Below are 27241 nucleotides of genomic sequence, written 5' to 3'. Positions count from 1 at the left end.
TTTTTTTCCTCACTTTCTGCCTAATGTCACAGATGTTATGTATAGATGAAAGACAACCAACTCTGAGCTTTTGCTTATCTCCTGGATCTTATGCATATGGTTGTGAGCCCACAGTGTGTACGACAAAAAAGTCTGAAGAAAATGCCACCAACATTTCAGAATAACTGCACACTGGTGACTTTTCTTAATTGTTTGAAAGTAATTACCACTTATTGGGGAAACCAGAAAACTAAAGCAAATCAGTGACAAAAATACCACAGAACTAAACTAAAAATGTAAATCAGGAGTATCCTGGCAAAACCACACCAAATGCAGAAAGGCTCTGCTAATATGCAAGAACAGTGACATCTTGTGGGGATTTACAGAAGCGAGTTCACAGAGGGACAGGGCAGTCTAGTCTGTGATGTCGGGTAATTAAAGGAAACTCTACTTCAGTAGTTTATTTAATACATGTACCACTAATATTTGGTAGAAATTAGGCTTTATTGCTTTTATAATGAGGAATGGAAATTAAAAAAAGCAGATAAATAGCTACTTAGAAAAACTTCGAAAACAAAAATTAATGGAGTGGGGTGGAGTCCAAAAAGCTCTGCAGCCGTTTCCTCTGCTCTCCCAGGAAGTAGTTACATTTATCACTTAAATATTACTCATCCAAAATAATAATGGCATAAGGGAAAAGAGACTAAACGAGGAACTATATTGTAAAGGCATACAGTCAAACATAAAAATGACATCCATATTAAGTGGTTTTTAAAAACACACACATAAATATTTAATAAAGAAAGCATGGATAGTTATGTTGTTCCTTTCCACTGATTAATAGACTATGCCAAATTCATTATATGTACTTCTTGAGAAAGCAAAGTTATATCACAATGGAAAATTAATATTTCCTACTTGCCAGTACAGTATGCAAGATCTGGACCCTTCAGATTGCATCAGAGTATTTGAGTTTCTGGAACAAATCTTCAGCTGCTATAAAGTGTCGTAACTCAGCCAAGATACTCAACTCTGACAGCTTACAAGCAAAAATGTTTTGATTTTTTTTTTTTTGACAAGTTTGCACCCAAACAAAGTTATAAAAACATAACATTTACAACTTGGAAGATGACAGATTTTCCTACCATGATGTTCATGTGTTTCTCTTATTTTCTTTTACCTGAGTAACCTAAGTAAACAGATTACAAGGCAATTTAAACATATTAGCTAATACAAGGTTTACTGGACTTCTCATATATAGAAATGTACTTTGACACTATTTGCAGTTTTACAAATACAAAATGAATAAGAACTTTAAAACATATTTACTGAGCAGCCATGTTTTGATATCTGTACAGATCAATAAGTGCTGTGGAATTATGTACAGAATTTATAATTTAATTTTTAAACAGCTTTTGTGCAACCTGGCTGTAATGTGCATTTAAAGAACTGCTGTCAACATTACACATCTGTAATTTACTGGTGCCAGAAATGGAGAGCACAGAATAGGACAACAGCTCCTAAAATAATACTGTGCTACGCAGACATCAGTACATAATTCAAATAGTGCATATTAATCAATGTCCGATGAGGAATAATAGCTGCTAATACAGACACGGGCATTTACAGGTATTAGGTTTGTTATAGTAAGTATGGATGAATGAACTTTTCCATATATAAACATTAAAAGAAAGGGCTTGAATTAGGAAGTTATAGAATAATTAAAGAAGGAAATTTATGTAATAAATAACAAAATTTTCAATTTAACTTGCAGAAGATAAATGCAGTTGGAAAAAATCCTTTACAGTAGCAATGAAACCATTCAGAAGCATTGTCAAATCAAAGGTAATTCAGTTTTATTTTATAATCATAACAACTGAAAGAAAAAAACAACATGAAGAAAATTTAGTTTATCTCTGATAGTTGTTAGTGTACTTCTGTGTTATTGTATCTGTCAGATGTTTCCTCCTCTTTTTGTGCTCTATTCACGCTATCCCTTTTGATTTTTGATTTTTTTAAGTTTCTTTAGTCCAACAAAAATCCATTGACACTAAAGCACAGTGAATATGCAATCTGCAGACTGGTGTGAGTGAAAAACCATAGGAATATAATCACTTTTACGAGGTAAGCTTGGAGTAACTTGGAGGAGAGAACTTGCGCTTCAAGTACTTGAGAATGTAAAGTGGAAGACAGCTTACAACAGTGATTGCTGACACTTTCCACAGGAAGGTCACAGTTGTGATAAAGGCAACATCTGCAGAAACAAATAGGGAAAATAAGTAATGGGAGCCAGTAACATGGAAACTGGAACTTCCACAGTGCAAAGTCAATAAAAGTCTCAATTGTTTGCTTATGCTATTGTCCAATTAAAAAAAAAAGGGCAATAAAGCAACAGAAAGTTAACCTCAACATTTTGCTTTTGCCAATTATTTTTTTTAGACAGGAATTTCAGAGTTCCTTTATGGTCCTTACACTGATTTGCAGCTAAATTATTTTTTAGGGGAAGCAGAATCTCGGTTTAAAAGCAAGATTCTCTCATAATAAAAAAAATAAGTCAGGTTATTTTTCTAATAGTAAGAATGATTTTTACCATAATACAAGTTCCCAACCAGAAATTTTGCTAGTTTGCATCTTTTATTCTGTATTGATTATTTTTCTCACAACATCTACGCTGAATGATTCTTAAAATCATAGAGATTAAATTAGAGGCCAAAAATTTAAAGGGAAAACAATGTAGTGATATTGCTACAAGCCACACTGAAAAGCTAATTGTTTATGACAAAAATTAACAAGAATGCTGGCACACTACCCTTGCTAATAATTTTTTTTGCCCCTATTTGTGATACTTGCAAATACTTACTTTTGCCCCTATTTGTCATACTTAGTTATCATGGAAAGATCCCAGAACTCAGGTAACCCCAAGAATTTTAAAAAAATTTTTTTCCATTATTTACAAATGCATATATTAAAGATTTTGCTACTCTTGAGTGAATCTTTAAAGATCAAAAAAACAAAAAGCCAACCCAAAACTTCCAGAAAAGTTAAACTTCACCTACCTAAGAAAGCTCCAAAAGACACTCTGCCTATACCTGTTTCACAAAGAGGGAAAATGAAAGGATAGATTTACAGAAAATACAAAAGTTATGTGAAAAAAACCCAAACAAACAGGTTAGCTACACAAAAAGGAAATGAAGAAGATGTTAGCAGCATTAACTGGATTAGTATTGCCTTTCACATGTCAATCAGATTATTTTAAGCAGCAATTAAATCAAAACACTTTGAAAACACAGAGATTTTATATTCGGTCATGTTTTAAGATTGTGAATATATTGGCACATTTCTTACATTTGACTTCAAGGTATAATTTACTGTATAAATAACTTGATCATGTGAATGAAAATTCACTTCAGAAAATGCAATAAAGAAATGCTTTACTGCTCCAACTTTCCTCATTAAAAATACTTTGCATATTAAATGTCAATGTATAAACTTGTTACGCAGTTTTAGCCTAAGCCTGCTTGGACATACTGAAAGCCCATGTAACCTATCATAGACACCCTAAAAAGGCCACTGTGTGCAATTAACTCAGAAACATAAAAACTAATTTACTTTCATGAGTCAGACCTGTAGAACAGTATCAAATGCTTTTGCCTTTCTAATTTGAGTGCTATGTCATCATATAATTTCTTTGGAAGGAGATGATCCTTATAACATCACTGAAAAGAGTTTATTTGCCAATGAAGTCAAGAACTATTGGTCTGGATTACTGTTCCTCATCCACGGAAGTTGTTCTATACCTTGAACTGCAACCCATCACTTAAGTTTATGCTACATCACATACACAAAAAAAGCTCCCTCCCCCCAGTTATAATGCGACAAACTAAATAAGAGTCAAGCATTAAACAGAAGTGAGGCTAAGAGAAAGGCATTTTCTCAGATTAACTGGTGAATAACACACAGTAAAATACATCTTTACAAAATCTTATGAAATTGCAGCCTTTTTAGTACTCTCAAATACAAAAATGTAAAGAAGTTAAGTCCCTGGGCTGCAAGAAGCCATGGACTAAGTTTCTGGGACTTGCCCAGCAAATACAGGAGCGCAGAGAGAAAAACACTCCTCTTCATGGAAAAGTTTGCAAGAAACAAACTCCCTGCAGTTTTTATACCTCTGTGAACATCATCTAAAAGTGTTTTTCACAGAACAGCACCAGAAAGGATGGAAGGACTGGCTGTCACCAGTACTACAGACTTTCAAAGGTGAAGCCCCAAGTTCTGCTTTATGATGTTCCTGGAAGTCTGGACTCAAGTGCAAGTACCTATATCTGTTCTTGCTTGTTCCTTTAATTTGTAATCTGACTGTGGAGATTCAAAAATTAGCCCAATAATCTCTATTTATGTGTCTGTGCATCAGTGTCAGAGAAAACAAAAGGATGCTCTGGCAAACCTGAAATCATGTACAATACAGGTACCAAGCCCAGCAGGGTTGTTTCTTCAGTAAAATTTGACTCCTGAGAAATCTGGGAAGTAACGGAACACTGGGACAGGCAGTGAAGCATTTACTGATTAAATAAATAATTATATAATGTACGTACACTACCCTAGCTTTTAACACCTGGGAAATGAGAGAGTGAAGGCAGAACTACACGTAACACTTAATTCTGCTATGTGAAATGACAACTGAAGAAGGGCAACTCCTTACTCATCAGCCCCTAAAAGGCAGAGAAGGAGTTGGATTCTGCTCCTTGTGAGGTATAATTAAAGCTGTTACGAATATTTCTGTAAGTTACATTTGTAAAATCACACAGAGATATTTTGTTTTTACTAAAGAGTAAGTTGATCCAAGAAGCAGTATGTATTATTTTGATGCTCAGATTCTTGACTGCTAAGATTTGCAGTTAAAATGCGTTCTTTCATCTTGTGAACTATAAACAATCAGAACCTTAAGATGCAGTATGGCATACCAAAACTTAAAGCAAAGCAAACTTAATACAAGCTTACTATAATTATGAAACAATGGTTCCTCTATAAGGTATCTTTCCTGCTAGGCTGCTGCCTCACTCTCCAACAATACTTCAGCAATTTTAGCCTCGTGAGTTAGATCTAATGAGGCCCACTTGGACTGGTGTTCAAAATAATGCACCAATTCAGGGGAAGATCCTGATTTTTTACAAATCATATCTATTTTCAATAGTGCAAATCTCCAAGCCAATTTAAGGTACGCAGTTTGGACTGTCAATATCAGACCAAGAAAAGGCACAAGTGGTTTGAGTAAAGTTTATCATCTAGATGAACCATACTAACAGGATAAAGATTGTTGAATTTTAGGAGAAAAGGGTAAGAGAATATTTTAACACAAAATTAATTAGGCCTGATTTGAACTCAGTTATATTTCTTACAAAGAAAGCTGCATTTCAAAACATCACCTATTCTTAACTGAAAAAAAAACCAGAAGAAAAAAACATAATTAAAAATATAAAACAGTTCTTTGCTAAAATGCTTTTACTCACCAAAGTATTCATTTAGAAATGCAAGAGAGGCCACATAGCAGCCAAGACTGAGGAATTCAGCCACCACCATTAACCAGTGCCATGTTCGTATGGTCAGTGCAACCATCAAGAGCTCAGTCAAGATCAGGGCAGTGAAGGAAATGGCAACGACGTGTACAAATTCGGATTCAAAAAGCAGCAGGGCTCCATACATCAGAATACCACCTGGGTAGGGTGAGAGGTGCACAAGGTTGGCAATACCCTCCACAGTAAAAGTTCATTGTACCAGTTTTTACAACTGCACACTGAACATTTGATTGCTTATTATGAAAATTTGCCCAGCATTTTTTTAATAACACTGATTTTTCTTAAAGAAGGATATTTACTGTACTTTGTACATGTGAAATAAGCCAACCAAAGTAAAGCCATACTGAAATAAAACTATTAGAAAATTAAACACCTTTTAGTGCAATATATCTGATGAACTCTTAATTAACCTCATTTTGTCAAGTGCTGCAAATAAATGAGATATTGTTGAAAGTGTAATTACTTTTAACTGATTACATAATTCAGATTTCTTCAACAGTACTTCTGTCATTCCATGAAAGAAAACTACTGTGTAAATACATGCAATGTGATAAGCACTCATTAAAATTTTTCTGGATTAGCATTTAATTAAAAACATGTCCTTTTTTAGGCGACATGCACCAATAAAAATACCAATCACACTGTGTTTTGAATAGCCTGGCACACTACAGGAATATCGATTTACGAGATAAACAGAAAGCAATATATATAACTGCTGATGAAATGTTCAGCTTTGGGAATTCAACCTGCAGCTGAAAAACAATATTGCTAATAGCAGACAAAAATTTCTCAGTTCAGCAAAATTAGTACTCTCTCCTACCTTGGTAAATACTGATTAAAACCCAGATGAGGAAGGTCTTAAATGACAAAGATCTTCCCTAAGGGAAACATGTGAGAGGACAGTTAAACACAACTTAAAAAAAAAAAAATCTACTCAGCTCATATATTTTTAATAGTTCATTGCTAGAGAGACATTTTACAAGTAAAATAAGCAGTATTTGAAGTGATAAAGTCTACAAAGCTTCTACTTGTTTTTATGATTCTTCATTACAAGCCTGTATAGAAATTGCACAAAGTCTAAATTTGGGACTAAGAAGTTGAGGCCTTAAACAGAAGAGACACTTTAGCTTGTAATGCTCTGGCTGGTTTTCAGAATGAAAAATGCAGTAGAATTCGTTTATTTTTTATTTGTGAAATGTAGTCTTCAAAACAACTACAGCATTATGTACCTACTGACCAAAACCTTAAGCAAATCTGCAGTTATTTACCAGTAACTTCTAAATGTTGGAAAAACTGCCCATTTGCTTTCATAGAATAAATTTATGGCTACTGCAAATTTTCAGCAAGTAATTACTACCAAATAAATTTTAAATCTTTTGATTGTGACTGTTAGATTGAAATATACACAAAAATCAAAGAATAAATGCTGTATGTGCGATATAACTCTTGCATTCTGAGAGGGTACTGATGAAGTATGTTAGAACTGAAGAGTTGAATGGATACAGTTTTAAGGATAAAGTGGCAAACAAAGCAGCCATTTTGCCACAAAAGAAATGATCAATCTAGAACAGGCAAGAATCAGCACTTCTTCATTGCTGTAGCAAGTTCCAAGTTCGGTGAACATCTTTCCACAGGCAAGCTTACAACTCTGCTTAGCAGGTGAAGGTCAGGCTTTTTTAAGCTTAATCATGGATTGAAATCTCAAAAACTTTAAAGATTCTCAAGTGAAGAAAGAAACAACCAAGATCTTCAATAGAGGAAAGAGAATGATCCCAGACTAACGTAGCCAATAGCTAACTTAGTGCAACTAAAAAGACAAAGACTCGGAAGAATTTGGACATTCTCCAACTAGAGTCTGCTTCCGAACTTTTAGAAATATCTTTGAAGAATCTACTATCCCTAAAATTGACTGTCTGCTTCTGCCTTGGATCACAACTTTCCTAGCTGATAGCTAAGGATGAAGAAGTGCTTTTCAAAAAATTTATTAAAACAGAATATTGAGATTTTTCACTTTTGTAGGTGACAAAATTATAAACTTTGATTGTTTGCAAGAATGTGCAAACACACAGAAAGCAGTATCTATGGATGACTGAGTTCAGATATATCAGCTATAAATATTTGTTATTTAAAAGAAGACAGTTTTTGGAGACATCAGCAGTAATTTCTGCATGTTAGGAAAAAATAAATCCAGAAATTCATCTACCAATTAAAAAGGAAAAATAAGCTGTTTGGGGCCAGAGTCAAGGCTGCTTTATCAACGTATCTTCAGGTTTGAATTATTTCAGTACAACCAGTGGTGACTGAACAAACATATTAATAAAAACAATTGAAATGTTTGGTACTGTGGATTATTCTAATAGTACAGAAGCTGGCAATAGTTGTGCAATCTGTCTTGCTTGGAATACTTTAAGAAAATGGTTATAAGAATTCCCAGTTTTGCACACTGGAGATTTCAGCATTTGCTTGTAGCTGACCACTGAGGACATTCATACCTTTGTGAGATCCTTATAAAGTTCTGGATATAGCAATGCCATTTCTGGCTTCACATCTTGATCCAATACTAGAGAGAAGACTGGAAACATAGTATATATGGTTGCATACCTAGGTGAAAGGAAAGAACACACATTAACACTTTTGCATGATATAATTTTAAACCGATCTACTGAATTCAAGTATTCTTTTTATGTAAGTGGAATTAAACTGGTTCTTTTTCCCAGTCCTTAGGCAGCTTACCAATACAGCTTTCACATGCAACCTGCTCTTGTGGTTCTGAGAGCTGTCAGCTTTGAGAAGTTTCAGAGGTCTTATACACTCAAAACCAACATTTCTTTCTTCTATCACCCAAGCTTATCACCTGTTACCATACTCCCTGTGCACTTGCACTTTGGACAACCAGTCCAAAGACCTGACTTTTAAATTCATCTACAGATGGATGCATGAAAACTGAAGAAAAAAAAGACAACATGGAGAAGGTAGATGGATGAATAAGAGTCTTAACAGCTCTGTAAGTGGCTTTGGATTTTATTGCATGCATGCCAGATACACACTTTGTTATGTAGTTCCCTGGAACTCAGCACAACTATTCGCAAACATTTTAGAGAAGTCTACTGATTGCCTCTGCAAAGTCTGGTGTAATCAGACTATGGTTTGACTAAGATTTAAGTTACTGTCGATTTGTTATTGTTTACAAAGAGAATCAAAAGAAGCTCTTAGGTCAGTAGGGACAGAGAACAGGGACAAACATGAACATCTGCACAGCTCTCAGCTGTGTAACTTGGGAAACCATATTAAAAAAGCAGCTGCCGCAATATGACCAAGGTGCTCCTACAATGCTGGACATATTCACGTGACTGGAAATCTGTGTGGCAGAACTGGGTAGCACACTCTCAGAGGAAATTTCATAGTAGCTTCAGCTCCATTTTTAACATAAAAACCTGTGATTCTCACTGAGGTTCAATCTGTACATAAATCTGTGTGACAGCTGAAGCTGGTCTGTGAGATTCTCTTTATTGTTTTCACCCCATATGTGCAAAGGTTCTATGGTATCTTCTTCTAAGGCTATGCAGATCCCTCTCTCCAGAGAACTGATAATGAGACTTCTCCCCTCATATAGTGCATACCCAACCTAGTGTGACTTTTCTTTGTACACTCATCCCAGGTTTTGACAGTGCACCCATGATAAATGTATGGAAAACATGGATGACACCACACCCGTGGTGTTATTTAAACAGTTAGCTTGCTGTACTTATTACCAGATATCGTAACTGTTGCTTTGACTTACCCTACCATTAGGAATCCTTGGTACAAGGGAACAGATGCAAAATAGAAGACTGATGAAAATACAGCCTACAAAAAGCAGATAATTAATTATTTAATATAATTCTATATACAAAACAATATAGAAAAAATAACAGTACTGGTTAATTAAGATTTTGTGACATTTCGAAGACAGGCATAGTGATTTCAACTATTCAGAAAACAAAGTTTTAAATACCTGCATAGTTGAAATAATAAGGCCTCGGTGCATGACAAATTGACCAAGTGCTGCTGATCTTTTGTAACTGTTTCGTCCGTGTACCATCAGCAGCCTACCTATGTGTTTAAACTGTGTGATAGAAAAGTCAGCTGCTAGAGAAGCTTGTTTTCCCTCCTAGAAAAAAAAGAAAAATATTTCAAGTATGAAGCCCAGTGTAAAAGATGTGTATCAAGTTTCAAAATTCTAAACAATAATTAATTTTAAAAGATAAGTTTGTTCCTGCTTTGAAAATTAACCCTGCAATGAGACATGACAATTTTTTGTGCATATTCTACAACACAGTGGGCTGTAACAAGTAAGTTTAATTGCTTCTCCTACTTCTTCCACGTAATGCTACACAGAAATAACTATGTTTTTTTCTGCTTTTAAAAAGATAAAGCAGAAGACATAGAAGTAAAAACACTAAAGATTAAGCATTCTTATAATCTTGCAGAATATTTTAATTAGAAAACACATTAGACACATATTTCACAATGAAACTGTTAACATTACCTTGCCTTCAATTCCAATTCCACAGTCTGCTGCTTGGATCATGCTGACATCATTTCCTCCATCACCTGGAAAATGTCACTGCAATATTCAGTTCTTCAGAGGTTTTATTCTCCTGGCCTTACAGTACTTGAGAAACCTCTTACATACCTTTAAATTCTTATAATTAATCTATGACTTATGATTAATTACTTCAGTAATCAAAACTTTTTCCTGCAGAATAGAGAAAATAACCACACCTTTCTCATGGAATGGCATTTTGTGCCACAACTACAGAATACCTGGCTGTTGGTAAAGAATTCCCTCTGGTTTTGTTTCAGCTGTTTCTCTGTGGTGCCACCTGCTGATTACATTTATTACAGATTTTACTACGAGGATTGTGCCAAGAGTTACCTATTGCACACGTGCGTTTCCCGGTGTGGTGCTGTAACAGTTTCACAATGTGGGCTTTCTGGGTGGGAGAACATCGGCAGCACACTACAGCAGGACACTGACAAGCCAGCTCTACAAATTCATGCTCGTAATACTTCAGACAAACCTGAGGGAAAAATTTGGATTTATTTACAATAAAATATTACTACATGTAGCTCAACACAAAAAGACAGTATAAAGATTTTTTTTTTAGGAAGTTTTCCATGTACAACATCCAACTGGCAGAAAAAAAGAAAGCCAGATTCTCCTGACTGTGGCTTTATTATTTTTAAAATCAAAGAGAATGTCAGTTTGAGTGCCAACATGCTTTGAGGTTGAGAGAATAGACAGTACTAAAGCATGCTGTATACAAATTCCGTTCTGTTACTGTACAGAAGACTAGAAACCCAGCAACGTATGCCCATCTAGAACATATATCATCTATTTGGCACTCAGATAAGCAAAAGCATCTCTAAGGACAATTTAAAAGTATGGAAAAATACTCAAAAAAAGAGCGTAAAGATGCTGATACATAACTTTCTGACCATAAGCATATAAATAATTTGACAGAAACCAAGTTTTTACCTCAAGTGAGTCCCCAGATATCACCAAGGCACAGTCATGCTTCCTCCTAAAAGCATTTAGTTCTAAGTGAGCCTCTCCTCGAGTGGCAACCTTCAATAAAAAACACTCAATTAAAAGATTTTGTTATCTTTAAAAAAAAACACCTGCCTAAACAAATCAGGTTTTGAGAACTCATACCCAAAAACCTTGGTTTAAGTATTTTATCCCACTGCAAGTCCAATACCCCTGGAATTTTACTATAAATGTCAAATCTTATGGAGTGAAAAAATATTCCTCAAACAAGGAAAATCTATGTAGTCAGCTTAAGTGGCTCCTCATGAAAGTTCACAAGGGCTAAAATAGTAATGAATTAATGACATTAAAATATCTGAATTTTGAGCTGGCCTGAGTCTTTTCATCCTGGGAGGGCTACAGAAAAATAGAAAAATTTCCCAAGCAAACCTCTTTTTTTTTTTGTTTATTAACCAGTAAAATATGTTCTTAGAATAACATAAAGTGTTCCTATTAATTGTTCCTTCAGTTTGGGTAACCAGGCAAAGATTTCAAACGGCACATAAAGATGCTCATTAGTACTAATCCTTTTGGATCTTACATGACTCTGAAGGCAAGATCAAGTGGCATAATATGAAAGAATTACATCATAGATTTTTTTTTATTTACATAATTGTTTCAGAAAGGCCCAGCTGTGAAATGCAAAAAACAGTCAAATGTTACCAAATGGATTTTGGAAGGTTTTGAGCTACGAACAGAACATGAAAAATTGAAATTATAACCAGATATTCAGGAGACTGGCAGGTTTGGGGTGTGGTGGGTTTTTTTTTCCTGTCGTTGTTTTGGTGGTGGGTTTTTGTTTGTTTGATTTGTTTTGTTTTTGATTTGGTTTTTCATTTTGTTTTTTTTTCCCCAATAAATATCAATGTATTTTAGAGCTATCATGCTAGACAAAGTTCCAAGCATAGAATAAGACACAAGCTCTGATTACACTTTTAATTTTGTCTCTGTCAACAGTTTGATTAAATAACTTTTATGATATATCAATCTTAACTACACTGAATGTGAAGTTTTGTACTTGACCCACTACTACCCAGTCAGATGCAGTTCAAAGAACCTTTCTCCTCTAGATGGGCTCTACTACCCATAAAATTTGAGTTACATTAAAAAGCCCTGCAAAAAGAAAAACTCATACACATGCCCCAATTCAGATTTTTTTTCCTTCTTTCCCACAATTAAGCATGTAAAGAGAAAGCTCCTTGTCTGGCAGCTGTTAGGAGCACCAGACTGTGTTGGCCCAGTACAATCTTTCTGCATTGCAGGGATGAAGAGATGTCAGCACTTGTGCACACTGATGAGCAGTAATTGTCCTGTCCTACATTTCACCTAACAGAATGCTTTTTTTTTTTTTTTTTTTAATTTGTAAATACCTCCAGAATTACAAACTGAAGAAGCGAAGACTTCTAAGAATAAACAATTTTGTTAAAAACAATATACAACTTTTTGGAAAGAGAGTAGCAAAAAGTTTTTTCTTCCTAATTTATAACTAAAATAGAAGTGTTATAGTGCTTGATAATTTCTTTCATTAATTCAGTAGTAATTTCTTAGCAGCAAGTACAGCCACAGAAATAATTCTGTATAAATGCATTTTCTAACTAATTTAAAACTTTGTGTATGCTAAGTTAACACAGTTTTATGCTGATCTCTTATTACCAGTCAAGGTAATGAAAATAAAAATCTGACTCAACTAAATACATTTTGTCCAGGAAGACTTAATTTGTGGTGTTACAACATGGAAAGGTCAACAAAAATTGATCTGAAGTTTTATCAGAAGCATTAATAATTTAATTGCAAATAGTAGTCTGCAGGGCCTAATTTGCCATTCTGACTCTTCAGAAGAAAATACATTTACATGTAAATTATATTCATATAATTATTTCTGTAGGTGCAGGTGGTTCATTTAGAACAAACAGACGCATTATGTCTTATCATGCAGCATCAATCAATGTCTGGAAAATCTATTTTTGTTTGGCTTCAGTCAAGTTGATGCTACACAAATAAAATGTATAGAAGAAGATTCAGTTTACTTCTAACGATTACTTAAACAGTGTGTTGGTAAAATGCACACATATATAATGACATGAACAAGAATTTCTCATACCAACTTGAACTATGTCTACACAGAGGACATTCGCACTTTCATTCAGGATTAATTCTGCTTGAGTGTAAAGAGTTCTATCAATGAAAGTGTTAAAACAAGCAAGAATGACATTCAGACAGCCTAAATGCATGGACAGCACCTCACCTCCCAGAGACCCCTCTCCATCATTATTTAGAGGTATCTTGCTATGTCTGTTATGAAGGGTGTAAAATGCATGTTGAACCTGAGTCACCCAAACATGGCTACAAACATTTCTGCAGCACATTAACAACTCTAGAAGCCAACACCCTTAAAGGCTTTGTAATTCTACAGCCTCGAATAACAACCTAAGTACTACTCTCTTGACCATTATTATGACACTCAGTACAATAACCCAACAATTTTCAACAACCAGCCAACTACTAATGAAATACAGCAACACTGCTATTAGCTGCTCTTTGATGAACCAACAAAAAAAGTTGGAACTATACTTACAGGTCTGAAAATGTGAATATCTTGATTTCTAGACACTAAGTGAGAACTTTTTGCAATGCAAGTTGCTGTCTCCAGTTTATCTCCTGTTAACATCCATATCTGCAAAATAATATAAGAGTTTACTCCTTTGGATATTAGCACGTCTGTTCTCCAAATCTAAATGACATCTCTCTCCCAACTTTTCTCTAGCACTTTTTTGGATTAGATTATCCAAGAAAATATACTGATATGTGCATTTTTAAGTAAAATCAACAAACAGTTTTTACTGCAATAGTATGCAAAGCAGAAAAGAACTGTCTTTACTTTGGGCAGCTCCATTCCCCTTCCCTTCTCACAAGGGCCAATGTCTCAGTGTATGTGAAGACAAAGTGAAGCTCAGGGGAAGCATAAAATCCTTTCCCTGTGGCTCTGAGACTACGCTGATCAGAAAAGTGAGGATGCAGATGACATTTGTCAGCAAAATGATGTGACATAATAATCTGTGACCCTGGTGATAATCTCAGAAAGCAGCAGCCAAGCCATGACACAGCAAATATTGGAGGATGAGCTACAGTCCCAACACTGTGAAGAGATCCTGCCCACTGACCATGCAGAACTGAGAAGGCAGTAAAGTTTAAGGGGGTAAAGTTGTTATGTTCTTAAAGTGTGACAGCTCTCTCAGCCCCTTAACACCAAGGTTTGTTAGTAAGATGACTCAATCACCAGTGTCAGGAAATTATTGTCATTGCATTCCAAAATTCTCCTGGTTTGCTTTACCTTCCTGTGCTGCCCTTCCAGCAGATATTGGAGGGGCTGAAGTCCAGCAGAAGTAGCACATGCAAAATATCCCATCGTGTCTGACTCAGTTCAACCAATGCAAAGTCAATACAACTATTTGGAGCAGAGCTTGACACTCTGCTTAAAGCAAAATGTATACAATCTTGCCCCCTCCCCTCAGACATTGTTCATATATTTACTTGAAACCCTCCCTCAAATAAATGCACTACTTGTATATGTGCAATTGTTAGGTGTCTAGCAAACCAACTCTTCTGCGTGGCTTTTCATGCCATCCTTTTAACATGAATTGAACAAACCCCAAGGGCAGCTCTGAATTCTAGTTAAAGTAATTCACCTTTTGATCTTTACTGAAACTTCTTACAAGTGCCAAACCTGAAAACACTGTTGTCACACAAATCTTGTGCCAAACTCATTTAGTGTCAGCAAGAACAGTTTGCTGTAGACAGCCAGGGGATATATGACTGAGACACACATACATCTATCCATTGGTAGTTTTCCTACACAAGTAAGTTTGAGATTGATGAAACCTGTGGTAGGCAAGGGAACTTCACACACAGTGTCTTGTTTGTTTCTGCTAGTTCGTGCCCAGAATGAGCTTAGGACTTGACACATTTCTTACTTTGAAAGAACCTGAATATAGACAAATATAAATTATGTTTTGATTGATAAAGTTAATAAATTACAGGCTGTTATGTCAGCAGTATGTGTTTAGTACCTTTATTCCAGCATTCCTTAGCATCTCTAGAGTTGGTCTAACATCTGCTTGCAGCTGATCTTCTACTCCAGTGAGACACAGTAATTCCATTTCTCGCTCCAAACTCTCTACAACAGCAGCAACCTTCAGGTTTCGATCATGTATGCTTAACTTTGCTTGGTTATATCGACTCTGTTTGCACAAACACAAAACCACTCAGAGTTTGCTACGACTCATAAAGTATACATTCAGTTTACCACTCAGTGATAGCATGGTTTCATTAGGCTAAATGCTTGTCTTTAAATATCTTTAATGAAGAACAAGACTAAAAGAGCAATTTTACTTTATACCCAATGTTATACAAGGCTCTTCTGACAATTCACCTCAAGAGAATGCCTTCAGAAGAACTATTAAGATTTAGGCATCACAGCTTCTAAGGAGGAAAGGCCTTATCTTTGAGAACAAGTAGATTTTTTAGGTCATGCTGAAGCTACAAAAATAACATTACACTAGCTTCTGGGAAAACACTGTCCAATCCCATAATGAAGCAAACACGATCCTACATATGACTGCAGAACCATCACTAATGAATGACAAAGCCTTTAACAGATTGTGGACAATACCTCAACTATCTATTTTCTAAATACGAATCATCTCTTTTTGCAGCCTTGAAAAATAAAAAAGAGGAATGTTCTCCTTGAAGTAATTAAATATGATAAAGCACAAGATCACTCTGTCCCTTCATACCTCAAAATCTTGATACTGTTCTTCAGTAAGCGATTTTTTGGCAACAACCAACGTGCGCAATCCTTCTCGTGCCATATTACCGCACTAAATGAACCAAAGCACAGAAAAGTTATGTAAATATTCAATCCTATGTTCATGCTTTATACTGTATGCTAACAGGGTGTATCTGTACCATAACTTTAGGTGTTTCTTTAGACTCTTAAAATACTCTGGAGAAGCCACAAACAGGATAAAAAGCAATTATACTTCAGGTCCCCCAAATGAAGTGGTTTGCTATCAGTAAGTCAATTAGACTTCCTCTCCTAGCTTAAAGAAAATTTCTTTTAGGTTGAAGCTTTAAAATAAATTAAAACTACTTTTGAGGCACGTAACAGAGGTACATTTCTTTTTCCACTGAACGTATCTCTTATCAGAAAAACATCTACACATTAAAAATAGCCATGGAATAGCATGCCTTAATGAAAAACAAGGCTCTCCAGTGCAAACACTTATTGATTTGACCTCATAAAGCTAAATAAATTAAACAAGTATTTTACAATTAATTGTGCATCATTATCACCAAAAGTAATTTTTATGACATTTTGCTAGGTCTTGAGGGAGTTTAATTTATTCATGTCCCCGAATAAATCAAACTGCCCTGCAGCAGATATTGATTCATATTGCCAATACCATTATGAACATACATGGTGTAATCATTGTATTAACATATTGGCTGTATGTAGGGTCAAAAAAAAGATGATTGCTGGTACCTACTAGAACACATAGTGAAAAATATTAATCAGGTTTGAAATTCAGTCACAATTTTATTTGAAGTTTAATAAATGTGGTAAAAAAAAATCTCAGTTTGGACGCAACACTTATCAAACTCTGTAATTCATAATCATACCTCACTGCAGATTTTGATCAAACAAGGGCATGTCAGGATAAGCAGATTTATAGCAGAATACTTCTCAGAAGTAAATAGGTTTTATGTGAAAGGTCAGTCAATGAAAAACAGCTTTCCTTGTTTTAAGTAGGAACATGTCCTGCTACTACTACCAGCTTTGCTTTTCTTGTATGTTACTCAGGAATTGGAAATAATTTTAATCCCTTAAAACCCATTCAGGATATGTGTAACTGTAGTTCAAAATCCATTACTGCATTGCCTCAGATTTTCCTTTAAACTTACCCCAATAACATCTGATATATTTTAGATTTTAAATTTTTACAAAATTTTAATTTTTGTAAATGTTGATTTTCTTTCTTACCTCTTCTTCTAACCAATCATTGTACTGTACAATAGTGGACATGGCAACATCTGCACCCTTCATGTAAAATGTAATTTCTCCCGAAGATTCATCCTAAAATTTTACAAAAGAAATGGGGGAGGGGGAAGGAGTATCTGTTTGTACAGTCAAAACAATTACCTACCAATAACCTTATTGTCTTCTGAAGCACTCAATAGGTTCCCATTTATAAAAGATGAAGTACCTTGTCAAGAAGTGGGTAAGTTTTATTACTTCATGTTACTGTTTCCAGTGTCATCTCTGATTCCATTGAGATATGTCTCCTATTTCCATGTAAGAGGACCAGTTCTAACTGAAGTCAACAAGCATAACAGATTCTCAACATTCCTGAACTAATTTTAAAATATCACTGTTATGTCCCCTCTAACTTATATTTTGTTTCTTGGGTGGCAAATACCAACCAACCCAAAACAGAAAGCTCTGTATCTTTGAAATATCTGGTAATTAAAAATTTACAAATAACTTAGTATAAATGCTTGTTATACATGTTTTAATGATGCAGCATTCATTGCATATTCAGTGAATCCACACACAGGCAAATGCAATCCAAATTAAGAATTTCTCAGGTATTGTCTGTTGCAGAAGGAGTGAATTAGTCTGATCTGCCAGCATTTTTTAAAAAATCAAACCAAACACCCGGAAAACCCCCAAAATTACCCTAACTATGATGCCCATGCGCTTGCTCTCGGAAGTGAAGGGGAAGATCTGCAGGATATAGTACGTCAGGATGTGTCCACCAGGGGTCTTCAGCTGCATTGAGGTCAGATCCCTGTTAACCAGAGTGAGACCCACACTCTCTGTCCACTGCACCAGAGCTACCTAAAGAGAGGGAAAAAAAAAAAGGAAAAAAGAGACATACTTGAGTGTGAAAGGTCTATTACACTTACATAAATTAGGCTAAAGCCAAACAACTGTTGCTAGGGTGAAAGTCTAAACTTTTCCAAGAATCTAGGGAAAAAAAAGTGAACAGCAGCAGACTGAGTATAAAATCTTAATACATCAAATCACTTGTTTCCCTTGAGTAGCTTACAAAATTTCTTATGAAGAATATAAAAACTTTTTTGAACTTACTGCTGAAAATGAGGTATTTAGAATATATTGTTCAGAAATAACTGATATAATAAATACCCCATATACATTCAACAATACATCAAGGACATCCAGTAGAAATTTTGCAAAACGAGAACACAATTCCCGTATCAACACCATTATGTAAGTAAAAGACTTTGGGAGCATTTCTATATAAAACATTTTATTACCTCTACAGTTACATGCCAGTTGAAACAATGTAATAGGTAGTAAATAGGTAAGCAAAGGATCTTATTTTCAGTTTCCTTTGCTCACTTGCATCATTTTAATACTTTGTTTCAACAGTAATATGACTTCTGACATCAAATAAGAAACCAAGCTTACAATACTGCATCCCACAAACCCACATATGAAAGTCCCTTTTTCAAAATTTTGCTTCTTTGAAGTGCATGACATCTAGATTCAACATTTTTCTATGTTATGCTTTAAATATTTCTCACCACCACTGTGTGAATTATTCCTTCAAAAAATTAATTTAGGGAAAAAAAAATTTAGGAAAAGTGCTTTACTGATTTTACTGTTTTACATACAAGACATATTCCATATCTGATTTTTTTTCTGATTAAGGAAAACTTCTCCTCAATCTACTTTTACCTTTCCAAATGCTAATCATTACTGAAAACCAGATTTCTAAATCACTAGAAAGATAACTATAATGAAGTTCACATGATTTTTATGGATCCTGGATTTTTATGGATTAATAGGCTCTGCCATTAATCTCAGGCAAGATAAAAAAATAAAAATCAAGCACTCTGATAAAAGACATGCAAGTAGAAAATTCCCTAGGTAAGTTCAACAGGTCACTAAGAATTTCACATAAAGCAAATAAAACACCACAGCTTCTATGAAAATTTAAAATGGGAATAAAATCCTGTGTGAACATGTGAAAAACCCTAGTGGTGCCATGTGGGTAGGCATCACCAGGTGAAAATACAGTGAGATGAAGTTATGGAAGAGAATAGAACACACTTTGAAAAGCACCATTTTAAATTCTTGAAAATTACAGGAAGCCTTTTTACAAACTTTTCTTCTTCACCAGAAGTAGCACATAAGCTGTAAACGATCCAGTACTTCCAAGGTTAATTTTCAATTTTCACAGTGAAGGGTTACTATTACATTCTGACCTGTAAATTGCATCTTTCTACTAAAACCCTATCATCTTGTGTCCCTTTGCAGCTAGGACTAAAGTGTTCTATATTCGGTGACTCAAATCTGTTTATTATTTCATTTATGCTTGGCTTCACATACCATTTGAATTAGCATTTTGCAGTGCAGTCATTTTGTATTCTTATACCTGGCCTATACACAACTGCATATTTATTTTTTCTTTTAAATTGATCAGGGCAAATACCATACAAGAAACAGTCAATAAGGCGCAAGAGTCAAACAGATGCCTACAAGGACAATGAAAAAACTTGAGAGCAAGACAAGTTTGACTCTCATCACTCAGAATGAATCAGAGCATCATCCAAAACAACATAGCCAGTTCTTACCATTAAAATACCTGAAGCTTTTAGAATGTAGAAATTTTTTTCTAAACAAGTATTTCACAAATGGCATGAAAATCTACATTATAAATCTTAACAAATACATATATACTGAAAAGTTGGCTATGGAGAGTTCAGAAAAAGGATTCTTAGGCAAGTCTCTCTTCTTGAGATTTCCCCTCTACAAGTATATTCTCTTCAATACATTTCTGAAACTTTACATTAAAATGGTCTTGCAATCTAGTGTGCCTAAATCAAGAACCCCCAGAATACAAAGAAAACGCAGCAGCTGCGGCTTCTAGAGAGCTTGACATAATGGATGAAGTCAGATAAAGTGATGAAAGGTTGGACAAGCACAAAAAGGTTCAATGGTGCTGCTACCATTTTGTTTTAAAAGAAAATCCATTGCAATGGTAATATTTTGCTGATAACCATTAATTTGCTGACACACACAAACACAGATGAGATGTGTCAAGTTTCCTGAATCCAGGTTAGGGACTTATTTGAATATTTAATGGATCTTCTCTGGCTTATCACAAAGCTTCCCTCCTGTGGAAACTGGCTGCCTGGGAGACATAAGCACATTGGTGGGTAAAGGGTCTTCCCATTACTGAGACACAGGTATGCAGTGAACCAACTAACTGTGTAGTGTTCCTAGGGCAGGTAATGCACGTGGAGGCTAAGAGAGATCTGTGGTTGCTAACTTGCTAATTGTCTTCCTCGTCAGTAGCAACCCAAAGGGTAAAGATGGCCATTCACCTCTCACGTGACAATGTCAAAGAAGCAACTTCCAAATCAGGAGAGAAAGTAGCAAATAATTGCATTGTGAAACAGAAATGCAACAGATCTGATGCGAGCTAGTGAGAAATACCTCATTTAGTGTCCTTACCCCAAATCTTTCAGATGTTTCTATTTACCACATGCCCACTCTTGAACTCTGGTTGCTTCTGTCAGCAGTGTTTCCCCACTAGAAGCCACCCAACCCTCTGAGCTTCTATAGTTCACAGCCCCAAATATCAAATACTTCAATTACCAGGGCACAGATTTCCATTCAAAGTCAAATTCAGAGATTTCATAAGGAAACTCTCCCAAATCAAGCAGTAACTGTGCACCCCACAACATCACCTAGAGCAGTACCAGCTCAGGAGGTGGAAGCAACTTCTCTAAGTAGGAGGGTGTTTCCTACTGAGTTGCCTGCGGAAGAGTGCATTTCCAGAGGGACATGAAGAGGCGAAACTTCAAAAGCACCATTGTTACAGACCATGGCCACGTGTCCATGTTTTGGGGACATAATCATCCCATTTGTTTAGAAGTGTTCATTTATGGAACTAAATCAAATCAAACAGCTTATGCACTGGGTTAGGGTTGACCTGTACAATAATACATACTCTTGACTGCAGCTTCCATCATGGGACATACTCTTTTCATCATACTTGGATATCGTGGAGCTGTACACCTCATTGCTAAGGCCATAGCCTCTAGCAGCCTGGCTATCATGCCCAGCTCCTGCTTTCCTTTCCTTATGGGCCAGACTATCATTTCTGCTCCCTAGCAGAAATACTGAACTGCTCAATATTTACAGTACTTGTTGCTCAAAACAGTTTATGACCAAATAATTGTCACTTTCCATGTACAATATTCTCTTTTGAGCTAACATTAGTTTAAGAAAAAGATCCACTGCCTCATGGTTGCAGCTGGCAGTTCTTCACCTCATAGGGCAGTTGGGGAGTTCCACCACAGTTGTGCTCACAGCTTTCGTGGAGCCATGCTGTGAATCTGACCATTTTAACCAAAAAAGAACCTGTATAAATAAAGTCTTCAATGGTTTTGGCATATATGAGGGATCAATTTGTAGGGTAAGAAAGAAGGACTAGAGACGGAAATTTTGTAAGCTAGTTTTGCTGCTTAGAAGAATTCTCATGTAATCCACCTAGACTTCTTTCAGAATATTTAAGAGCATCTTCACTTCAGACAATAGGATCTGCTTTCAAAATCAGACTGTTGTATAAGGTATACAGGCATTTTAAGTGTGGTATTTTTAAGTTAAGGCTATTGCTTTGCAAACAGAAAAGAAGCAGTGAGATTTCCTTTCCCCACTGCCTGAGTGTTCCCAACAGCTTCCAGCAGGATTGTTCAACAACTCATATGTGTCTCCAATCAGTGCTGGTTTGTTTATATTTATAAACAATGATTTTATAACTAACATTTGCAGTCCATCACTTTTCATAAAAAACCCTTCATAATTAAAATAAAATTATTAACTTAAAAATACAGCTTGATCATGTGAAAAAACTACCAATCAATATTCAAGACAAGCTATGGAGTAGTTATTCTTTGTGGGTCTCGAAGGTCATGCAAGTGATGGTTTTATGCTACTGAGTGATTTGCTTTTCACAATACATTGACAAAACAACACAATTAGTCTTGCTTCAATAAGCACACACAGTAAAATGAATTAAACAATACAACATGTCTCATACATTACAGCTTCACTTTTGTAAACACAAAAGCTGCTTCACTAAGGGCATATAATTTCCCTGTCTGTTTTTAAATGATTGGCTTTGTATCCTTGTAATTAATTTTAGCAACTCTGTTGTCTTTGGACAGAAACGTTGGAATTAAATAACTGACCACACTTTAAGGTAGTATTTAAATATTCAAGATCCTGGAATTAGAAATGCTTGAGACTATAACAGCACAGGACAAAGCATAACCAATAAATGGCGGGTTTATGAGAGTAAGCAGTCATTAAAAATCATGACTGATCAACCTTTTCTGACCAAGGGGAGCAAAGGTCTTCAAAGGCTCCTGTTCATAGCATGCCCTGAATTGCTTGGGTCTCTGACCTTTGAACTCTATCACTTTCCCTACTTAGCTTATATCCTTTTATGATTGTTCATTACATTAAGGTAGCTGGCTTTCTACAAATGGGCTGAACCCACACCTATGATGGCCAAGTCAAAGCTGGTTTTTTTTGGTTTTTTATTTTTTTCCTATGGGTTCTCAGTGAATGTTCATTGTTTGCTATGCTACAGCTGTAGAGGACAAGTGACAGACAAATGAAACTTTCCACTCTTTCAGAGAAAATGAAATATTGATCACTTATCATAAGAAACAAAGAGCCTGGCATAAGTAGGGTTTGCATTATGAATACAAAAACAGTTACTTATCTCAGGTTACTCCAACAATAGATAAATACATCTTTTATGATGAATGTTCCTACTTCTAAATGTGCATACTTTGTTATGGTTACATTATATCTGTATATGGATGCACACACATACACACAGACATGAGGAATTTCAAAAGAGTTCCTCAAGTCAATTCATTAAGTGTGTAGTGTAGTGAGCATATTGCTAAGCTGTTTATTATACCTTCCTACATGGAAGAATAGTTTATACTTACATAGTGTTCTCTGCTCTTTACATCCTATGGTGCGATCACACAATATTATATAATGCAACAGACAACTGTGCAAATAACATCTTGTTACAAAAGACTGCAATCAAGCCAGATCCATAAACAAAATCTAAGAGAACAGAGTTGCAATGTTGAGAAAGTACAATGCATAAAACCAGTTAAGTCTATTAAATGATAATGTTGCTTATTAACCAAATATGTTGTGATAGGTCAGTGCTGAGGTTAAACAGAAAACATCAATTGAACCATTTTCCTAAATAAAGCTCCAGGGTGCAATATTCAAAGCACTTTATTCAATAAAAAATGCTTTTAAAATGGTACTTTGGTGATTGGGAAACATTGGCATCATCCGTCAACCTAACTGCAGGAAAGTTCAATAAGCTAAATAATGAACCATTTACATTATTTTCCTTAGGCTCCAGTGATTTGCAAACATTGCATCAATAGAAGTCTTTAAAAAATTATGATAAAGACCTGCTAGTCTTTCAACTCCTAGGCTTTTTTTCTGTCATGCTGCAATTTTTATGCTGTTTACGTGCTTTTTGTGGCTTCATCTTTTTAAAAGACTTCATTTTAACATCAATTTCTCATTATATTACAGCATATTTGTTCAATATGATAATTTTACTAGTGTTTCAAGCATTATCTTTGAGAAACAAAAAGGAAATTTAAGGCTGCTTTAGAATGTAAACACTTCATTTCACTGCCATATAGTTTTAATATATGAGTTGAAATGATAAAAAAAACATTATTAAAAGGATATCTGTGCATTCTCTCCCTTGCAGCATGAACAGTTTCTTTGTTGTTGATATCTTCTTCCACCTCGTTTTCCACCCTGAGTCCCAGATCTCTTATATTAGCACTTTATCAACTTCTCTTTCCTTCCTTTTGTCTTTCCAAGGTCAAATTCCCTACTGTCTTCCCAGGGCACCACTTGTATAATTCTCGAGTCTTACAGCTACTTCCTTTAGGAAATATGGGAGAATTGCTCTTCATGGTAGCATTTTCAGCTTTCAAACAACTGAACAAATATACAAAAGCCCACAGGGAGAGACGAGCGAGCGGGAGAAAAAACTCACATAGTCTCTCTCAACTGCACATATCCTCACCTGATTTAGTAATATCTTTGGCAATTAAAGCAGAATGTTTACTTAATTTATAGTTGTCATCATATCTTCATAGGCAGATCCTTGCTCATGCAGTCATTCATTACACTCAGTAGTACCTCACAGGCTCATTAAACTGAAATATTTTGTAAATATGAATGCATGTGCAGATGAAAATTTGTACACGTGTGCATTATACAAGTCAAATTATACAACTACATAACATAAACAATGCCCTTCCAGGATTCTCAACTCATAATGGGGATCAGCTCACACTATTCAACACCACATACAGTATTATGGATTATTGATTTTAGACTAAGATCAGCATCTCAAGTCCTGCACAGAGTTTTATTTTTAAAACCATTCTGACAGCCATTTTTCAGCCATCAAGAACCAGCCACTTCTTTATATTCTACAATCCTTTGACACTATGAATTGTTTATGGCATCTGAAATGCATGTAATGTCTGCCAGTTTGGTACTACATGAAGACAGATTTCATTTTATTTCTTGCATTCCTAAAAACAGTTGTTATAGACCTGTTACTTTTAGCATTTACAGCCTGCAGTTTGAACTGCTCAAGTTTTGTTAGCATTACATATGGTGACATATTAGACATGAAAACCAAATGTATACCATGAATAATACACTATGCTGTGGCAGGATGAAGTTTGTGAAAGAAATATTGTCTTGTATGGGATCAACTTGCACAGATAGAAAAATATTCAGGCTTTCAGGTACATACTCCCTTCTTCACATCTTACAGCAACCTTATTTTATTTATGACTAAGCTACTGGGGTTGCAACAACAACAGTACCTTCAGAAAATGCTAGAAGTTCTTTAAAACAAAGATGCTCCTCAACCTGCTCACTTTCAGATGCAAACCAACCTCAAAACAGTGTATTTCTCTATTTCACTTTATCAACTACACACATTTTTATAAAGTGGACTCTTTGCAGTATCTTGAAACATGAGCTTTGCCTCTCTCTTCTAGTATCTTTTTAGACTGAATTTTAGGCAATCAATTTAGGGCCCAAAATAGGATTATTCAGAACAATAACTCAAAACCAATGAAAACAGTGGGATTTGTTTAAAATTTGGATTTCAATAGAAGTCAAAGGCATGTTTTTATTTAAATGGTGCTTTAAATTTGTTCTACACTTGATGCAATTTTGAAAGAACCTTGAAGATTATGAAGCTGCCTAGAGTTTGAAGCTTAAAAACTTTTCTACAGAAGCATTTGAGGTTTGATGGTTTTTTTTTGTTTGTTAGTTTCTGGGCGTTTTGTTAGATTGTTTGTTTTTTCCTGTTAAGAATCTATACATTCCAGTACCTGCTAGCATCTCTAGCTAATGTATCAGGTTGTGCATCCCTCAGAACAGTTTCACATTCCCTTTAATAGCATATTATAATTCACACATAGATTAATGTTTTGAGAATAACCCTAATAATAAACCTTTAATTGCAATCCTCAATACAGTATTGACCCCAAAGCACTGACTTCACAGATCTTTTAGTCAAATAACTGAAAATGCTTTTATGCAACAAAGAAACACTATATCTTTCCCGAGATATAGAAAAAATAAAAACAGATTACTCTTAATTTTAAAGAACCCCCTGCCCAAAACCTTTTTCTTTCACAGCTCTTCTCTTTTTAACTTAGTTTACACTGTTCTTTAGGACATATGAATATTTTCAGCCTTGCATACCAACCTCATCAGGGCTGGAAGCCTGGTAAGTTCGATTTTCATCGCTGAAGTCCTGATCCACCTCTGCATACTCTGTCTCTCCAGACACACCAGCCCGGGATTCATATACTGGGGTCACATTGTGGCAGAGTGCAATGGCCTTCACTGCTTCGTGTATCCGACTGCTGACGCTCTTTCGAACTTTGGGGGCAGATGATTGAGGCTTCCTGGATGGCGTTGAGCTCGTACTGTTTCCACTGTTCTGAGAGTGGACCTTTAAGACCCAACACAATGAATAGTAAACCAAAGTTCAGAAATGGAAACAAAACATGAATACTTATATATCTATATCTGACTGTTCCCTTTACAAAGGTTGGTAAGTGATAAGCTAGTAACCATTTATTTATTTTTATATAATGTACTGTTAACTCATTCAGCTTGTGATTCTTAAAAAGTCTCATCTACTTTTTTAAATAAATGACACATAACTATGGGCTCATCCCCCTGCATTTGTAGTCAAATTTCAATAACAGAGCCTGAAGACAATTGAAAAATGTGAAATGAAAACAAGTATGCTGGAAAAGGGCTGAATAGACTGACTGGATTCTGCAGAAACCCCTGCTACCTCACTTCAGATTTTACATTTTTCAGTGACCCATCACAATAGTCCTTTCATGTCTTTTCATTCTATGAATTATTTTTTCTTTTTAAAAAAGAAGTATTTAAACCAGCCACCAACTGGATGAGTTCAGAAACATTGAGACAAAATTTCAAGGGTGCTGTTTTATTGTCCTTCTTCAGCTGTGCCATCAAACTGGAAAGAAACCCTTTTCTTTTAGATCTTCACCTAAATCTCTATATATTAAAAGATCACCACATTTGTGGTAATCAGAAGAGATCAGAAGAAGAGATCAGAAGAGAACAGAAGAACAAAAGCAGGATCATTTTAAAGTATAAACATTAGGAGTCATTAAAATAGAAATATTGCTGATTTAGTTTATAACTTACACAATTTCTGTATTATTTGTAAACTAAGGCAGTTTTATATTTTTGCTGCAGGCTGAAATGTTTTTGTCTTGTAATTTGCAATAATCTAATAAAATAATCATGCAAAATAACAGTTTGACACATATTTGAAGATCACATTACTGTTGCATGACCATTAAGCTAGCACTGTTTTAAGTTATCCTTCAGAAATGCTCAGGCACATGACAGAACTAATCTTCCTCTGAAAAGTGCTATGCG

The 27241-nt window shown here is 35.3% G+C and overlaps 1 protein-coding gene across 3 annotated transcripts in view; it reads right to left on the bottom strand.

Annotated features, from left to right (window-relative positions):
* Positions 1-464: 464 nt before the first annotated feature.
* ATP9B (ATPase phospholipid transporting 9B (putative)) overlaps positions 465-27241 on the bottom strand; it is a 168796-nt gene continuing 142019 nt past the window's right edge. The window contains exons 15-30 of one of the 3 annotated variants that reach the window (XM_039571298.1): positions 26022-26270; positions 17861-18022; positions 17165-17257; positions 15918-16001; positions 15192-15362; positions 13700-13798; positions 11074-11163; positions 10471-10615; positions 10081-10145; positions 9547-9702; positions 9334-9398; positions 8045-8153; positions 6373-6430; positions 5487-5690; positions 3036-3068; positions 465-2233 (exon numbers count right to left, since the gene is read on the bottom strand). In XM_039571298.1, coding sequence (XP_039427232.1) covers positions 2097-2233; positions 3036-3068; positions 5487-5690; positions 6373-6430; positions 8045-8153; positions 9334-9398; positions 9547-9702; positions 10081-10145; positions 10471-10615; positions 11074-11163; positions 13700-13798; positions 15192-15362; positions 15918-16001; positions 17165-17257; positions 17861-18022; positions 26022-26270 — 1920 coding nt within the window. In that variant the 3' untranslated portion in view covers positions 465-2096. The remainder of the gene's footprint in view (positions 2234-3035; positions 3069-5486; positions 5691-6372; positions 6431-8044; positions 8154-9333; positions 9399-9546; positions 9703-10080; positions 10146-10470; positions 10616-11073; positions 11164-13699; positions 13799-15191; positions 15363-15917; positions 16002-17164; positions 17258-17860; positions 18023-26021; positions 26271-27241) is intronic. The other 2 variants (XM_039571307.1, XM_039571302.1) reach the window with 2 other exon arrangements.

Source organism: Corvus cornix, chromosome 2, assembly GCF_000738735.6.
Source record: "Corvus cornix cornix isolate S_Up_H32 chromosome 2, ASM73873v5, whole genome shotgun sequence".
Lineage (NCBI taxonomy): Eukaryota > Metazoa > Chordata > Aves > Passeriformes > Corvidae > Corvus > Corvus cornix.
Note: the sequence above shows the minus strand (reverse complement) of the source record. Positions and strands in the feature narration are given on the sequence as shown.